This window comes from Austrofundulus limnaeus, unplaced genomic scaffold (assembly GCF_001266775.1).
Source record: "Austrofundulus limnaeus strain Quisiro unplaced genomic scaffold, Austrofundulus_limnaeus-1.0 Scaffold29, whole genome shotgun sequence".
Lineage (NCBI taxonomy): Eukaryota > Metazoa > Chordata > Actinopteri > Cyprinodontiformes > Rivulidae > Austrofundulus > Austrofundulus limnaeus.
Genome location: NW_013952431.1, coordinates 209,958 through 214,835, shown reverse-complemented (window position 1 = coordinate 214,835; position 4,878 = coordinate 209,958). Strand labels below are relative to the sequence as shown.

Below are 4,878 nucleotides of genomic sequence, written 5' to 3'. Positions count from 1 at the left end.
TTACATATTTCACATTTTATTTAGTTTCACTCATCTTTCACGTCTAAAGTCAGACAAACTGAAACACTCGTACTGTTCAGTACCATGTAGAGTTAGCAACACAACCACTCACTGAGTCATGTAGACAGTTTTATCCCAGTGGTGTCACAAACATCATGACTGTTTGAGACATTTATAAAGATACTGGATTCATTATATATTTTTGCTCCGGTTGGCGCCTGGAGGATAAATAGACAAAYAGTTGGAACAACAAGCTTCTGAAAAATAAGAAGCAAACAAAGAATCAGCCGCTTTGCTCATTTCATCCATTTTTGTGTTGTTTTAAGAGGATAGAGTAACGAAATACTGATTGATCTATAATTCTGTTAAACGACAGTCAAACCATGTAGAAAAGTAWCACCGAAACTGGTTCCTCAACTTACACCCATCCCTTCTCAGTTCTGATGCAAACTTTTATTTTAGGATTTATCTTCACTGATCAAAGGCCATTTTATGGCCAGTGCTGACTTTGAATTGAGTGTGATTTAAAGTGGCACCAGCTCTGTTTTCCTGCAGTAGTGCAATAGTAAAGAAGATATTCTGACCACATGTTGCTCCGCCCACTTTTTGTCTTTTGGATCAACCAGATTTGCAGTTGAACCTCCAGATATGCGCTATTATCAATACCCAACATATAGAACTAAGGGAAAATATATAAATATGAAATTTGGGGAACATTTGGCATTTGTCAGTCAGATAGTTTTAAGATGTTACACCTTTAAGTTATTCGTTTCAGGAGTTATGTGCAAAGACCTGGCTCAGCAACCAGACGTACTGCTTAAACCTGAGTATCTGGAAGTAAAACCTTAATTTATTGTATGTAATCATCACTGTTCTGTAGGGTCGCCCACATTAAATCAGTGGAACTGGGACAGGGATCCATCGATGCATATACACACGAGGAAAAGGAGGGATTTAACGCATCCTTGTCAATATTTAGAAATCACCTATATTTTTGGCAAATATTGAATGACATGACTCCATACAAACAATGACCTTTCTTTTAAAAATAGCAGAATGGTGAAAAGACTGACCAARGTGGACACATCCAAGTTGAACCGAAGACTAAGGTCACCACCTTGGTAACGTCTTTCAGTCAACTGACCACTTACATTTTTTTAGACCGACAATTGGTGTTATCCAAGATTAGTTAAAATAAGTATTCAAATGATGTCACATGGTGGTAAATTTACAGCACACATTTAACAGTGTTAAAAAYTGATGCTAAATCAACATTTCACATTCTGGTAAAGACTGATGATTTAACAACACATCATCYATTTTAGATCAGTTTATACTCAAACACTTGATTGTAGAGGAAAAAGAGTAAATCTATAAAAAGTTTTCACACAAAAGGAATTTATTTTCCAGTTGAACTGATTTCTGTAACAAGGTGCAGGATTCTCTCTTTAATAACATACAGCAAAATCTTTGATGTGGACCCTAACCCAAACTTTATGCACGTTAAATTAAAATGCTTTGTGGTCTGAACAACAGTGTAGAACACATAAAATAAAGGTACTTTCCACCAAAGAAAGTTAGACGAAAAGGAGGTGTAAACTCTTGGCACGTAACATGAGATAACTTCTTATTTCCCTCTCCGAGTCGGATCACATTCCTTTGGACAAATCCAGGATGATGTTGGGTCCACAAGCCACTTTGGCACCAGGGGTTTTTGGTTAAATGCTGGTCACAGTCATTTTTAGGAGCAGACGATMGTTCCGACCTTCAACACCAACCATCCTGTCACCACCACACAGTTCAGGCCAGAACTCRTTGAACCTGCTTTTCCTCTGAAGTGAAAAACTTTCAGACGAGCTCATGTGGCGGTCGTCCATCTGAACGTAACAAAAGTCCTTACATTCGACTTCAGTCCGAAAACAACCCTCAGCAGTTCCAGTTTAGATCAGTTCCAGGATGTTGCTCCCTACTGAACGCACACATACTTTTTCCACCAGGACTTGGACAGCATCTTCATCTTATCRGCCGTGCTGCGGACCGTCCTCTCCCGCCGCGCCCTCCGGTCAGCGTGCCGCAGCCCCACGGAGATGGCGGCGTCGAACACCTCCTTCAGGTTCTTCTGCGTCAGCGCCGAGCACTCCACGTACGTGACGGCGCCGACCTTCTCCGCCAGCGCCCGGGCGTCCTCCTCGGGGACGGGCCTCTCCCTCCGCCTCGCCAACTCGATCAGGACTTTGACGTCCTGCCGCAGGTCGCACTGCGTGCCCACCAGGAGGACGGGCGTGAGGGGGCAGCGGCGGCGGATCTCGGGCACCCACTTCTCCCAGACGTTCTGGAAGGAGGCCGGGCTGACCACGCTGAAGCAGAGCAGCAGCGCGTCGGTTCGGCTGTAGCAGAAGTGGCGGAGTTTGTCAAACTCATCCTGATGGACYGAGAGAAAGATAGTGAGCTTTTTTTTTTCTTGTCAGAAAACTCACATTAATGTTTAATTTGCTTCAGTCAAACCTTTATTATAGCCTGAAGGCAAAGGCATAATGAAGAAGCTTATGAAAATAAAAGTAACTGACGATGAAGAAATTAAAAAACTAACATTCAGTTCTGTTTTCTACTGGTGGCAAAAAAAAAGGAAATAAAAATAGGTGTAATTCAGTCAGTTTTACAGATAATGAGCTAAAATTTGGTGTGGTAGTAGTTGAGAGTCATTCACAGCACCTGCTAGAAGCCAAGCTTTTAGGCAGGATTTAGGAAGAAGGCGTTGACTCTTTAATCCAGCCGCCCCCCTTTTTACGAAGCTTACGAAATCTACGTAGATAAAACCAGTTACGGACTGGAGGTTGTGAAAAACAACACACAACAATAGTGACTCATTCTTTGTGTGTCTTCCTCTGGCTTCATAAAATAATTGCGGTCACACCCATGCCGCTTGCAAAGTTTACGAAATTTACGTAGGATAAAACAAGTTGTGACCAGACCGGGGCCGGAGATCGTGGAGACACCACAGAACAACAGCTACTGAGGCTGGACTACCTCCTCTACCCGAGACGGCACCATTTATTCTTCCTCTAGCTTCATAAAAATAATTGTGGTCACACCCTCCCATTGGTTACAAAGTTTCCGGAGTGTAAAAAATAAAAACAAAACTCTCGGTGAACCCGAAGATCGGCACGGTGCCCTGAAGACATTACGAAGCGCTGCCAACTGAAAGGAGGCGTCAGAAAATCGAACAGGGTGTCCTTATGATGCTCCTCTAGCTGAACGCCTGCTACAAGCTAACTGATCATGCAGCAGATCTCATAATATATCTTTTGAGATTCAACAAAAAATGGCTATAATGATGTAATTTTTCGACCTATGACAATAAACGCTGCAGGCGATATGCATTCCTTCGAGAGACGCGGTGTCTTTAATTACTATTTTCCCCTCACGGTACAGGAGGAACTGAGCCAAAAGCTATTCGATAATAAACTGTATAAACAATGTTTAAACAATGTTAGTATACAGTACAGGCAGGTCCTGCCCTTTCATTTATCTCATCTGCAGTAAATCTAAATTAACACGATGGAGCCACACGATTCTGGCAGCACTCCCTGACCACACAGATTAACCCGTTTGAATGGAACCCTCTTCTTTAAAGCGCTCGTCCCTGAATCCTGCCCTTCACAAACGGACTTTATCTGATCTCCAAACACAGCTAAAACCTTCACAAACTGAATTGCGTCCCACCTTCCTCGGCTCACYTCGCCCCGTTCCTGGCACCCGACCCCCTCTGTCCCATCCCTCTCAGAGAATTGCGTCAGTTCAGCGAGCGTTTGTCGATGTTTATCTCCCCCTTTCATTTATGCCTGAGCTTGTCTGCATGTGAAGATTTTTTTCCCTCCCTTTTTTTTTGTAAAGCAGAGTGCAGCTTGGAGCACACTGTGAGGTTTTACACGTATTTAAGGGTTTGCTCTATCGCCTTGTTCCAAAAGAACAAACTGTTTATGAGCCTTTTGGAACTGGCGGCGCCCCCGTGAAGATTTTTCTTAACGTCTAAAATGCTGCTCCCGGGGRGGAGGGAGCACAACTCCCCTCTTTATGCCCCCAGAAATAAAAAAATYTACGTGTTTAATAACCCGTTAATTCTAATTCATCAAATTTACCCAGAAAACTAGAAAGAAACTGAGAATTAAAAGTTGTCTGCATATAATGTAATATATTAACATGGAATAATACAAGGTAAATATTTACTCCCAATTTCACAATCCATTAAAACTAAATGCATTGTGTGTTTTCAGACRAGGTGTTTAGATGCTAGGTGTAATTAATTACCTTCAGTCTAACAATAAAAGCCTCATCTTCACATCATAGATGTCTATGAGATTGGTGCTCATGTCACAGACCAAACTCATCGAGCTCGACTCGTATCACGGTGATCTAACCCAGCCATGCAGATGAAGACGTGCCACCAGATTATACCGACTGTAAATTCACCAATTTCCTCCGCGCAGTTGTGACTCCAGCTAAATGATCTGACTTCCAAATACAAATTTAATTCGTCTCTTCTGCTCGTCTGGAGATCAAACATCGGCTGTAACCTTCCTAAACTATCCAGGAAATCCCGTCATGTAATATTAAGCATCTTRGTGAAGTTTTTAAAATATAGGCCATGAAATCCAGAGGACAATTAAACCAATTAGATCAATTAAAACAAAGTTTTCAAAACAGCACACTTGTAAACAAAACTAGCTTGTTGCAGTTTTGCAACAAACCAGCCACGCTAATGTGGGCCGCCCTCAGAGGCCTGCAGGCCAACACAGGATGCTAAGTAGTCACTGTGTGTGTGTGTGTGTGTGTGTGTGTGTGTGTGTGTGTGTGTGTGTGTGTGTGTGTGTGTGTGTG

At 42.5% G+C, this 4,878-nt stretch overlaps 1 protein-coding gene across 1 annotated transcript; it reads right to left on the bottom strand.

Annotated features, from left to right (window-relative positions):
• LOC106515411 (rho-related GTP-binding protein RhoU) lies at window positions 1–2,422 on the bottom strand (the record flags this gene model as incomplete). Its single annotated transcript, XM_074559734.1, is given in 1 exon segment — window positions 1–2,422. A coding segment is annotated over 1 exon segment (456 nt), but the record flags the coding sequence as incomplete, so codon positions are not given.
• Window positions 2,423–4,878: the final 2,456 nt, after the last annotated feature.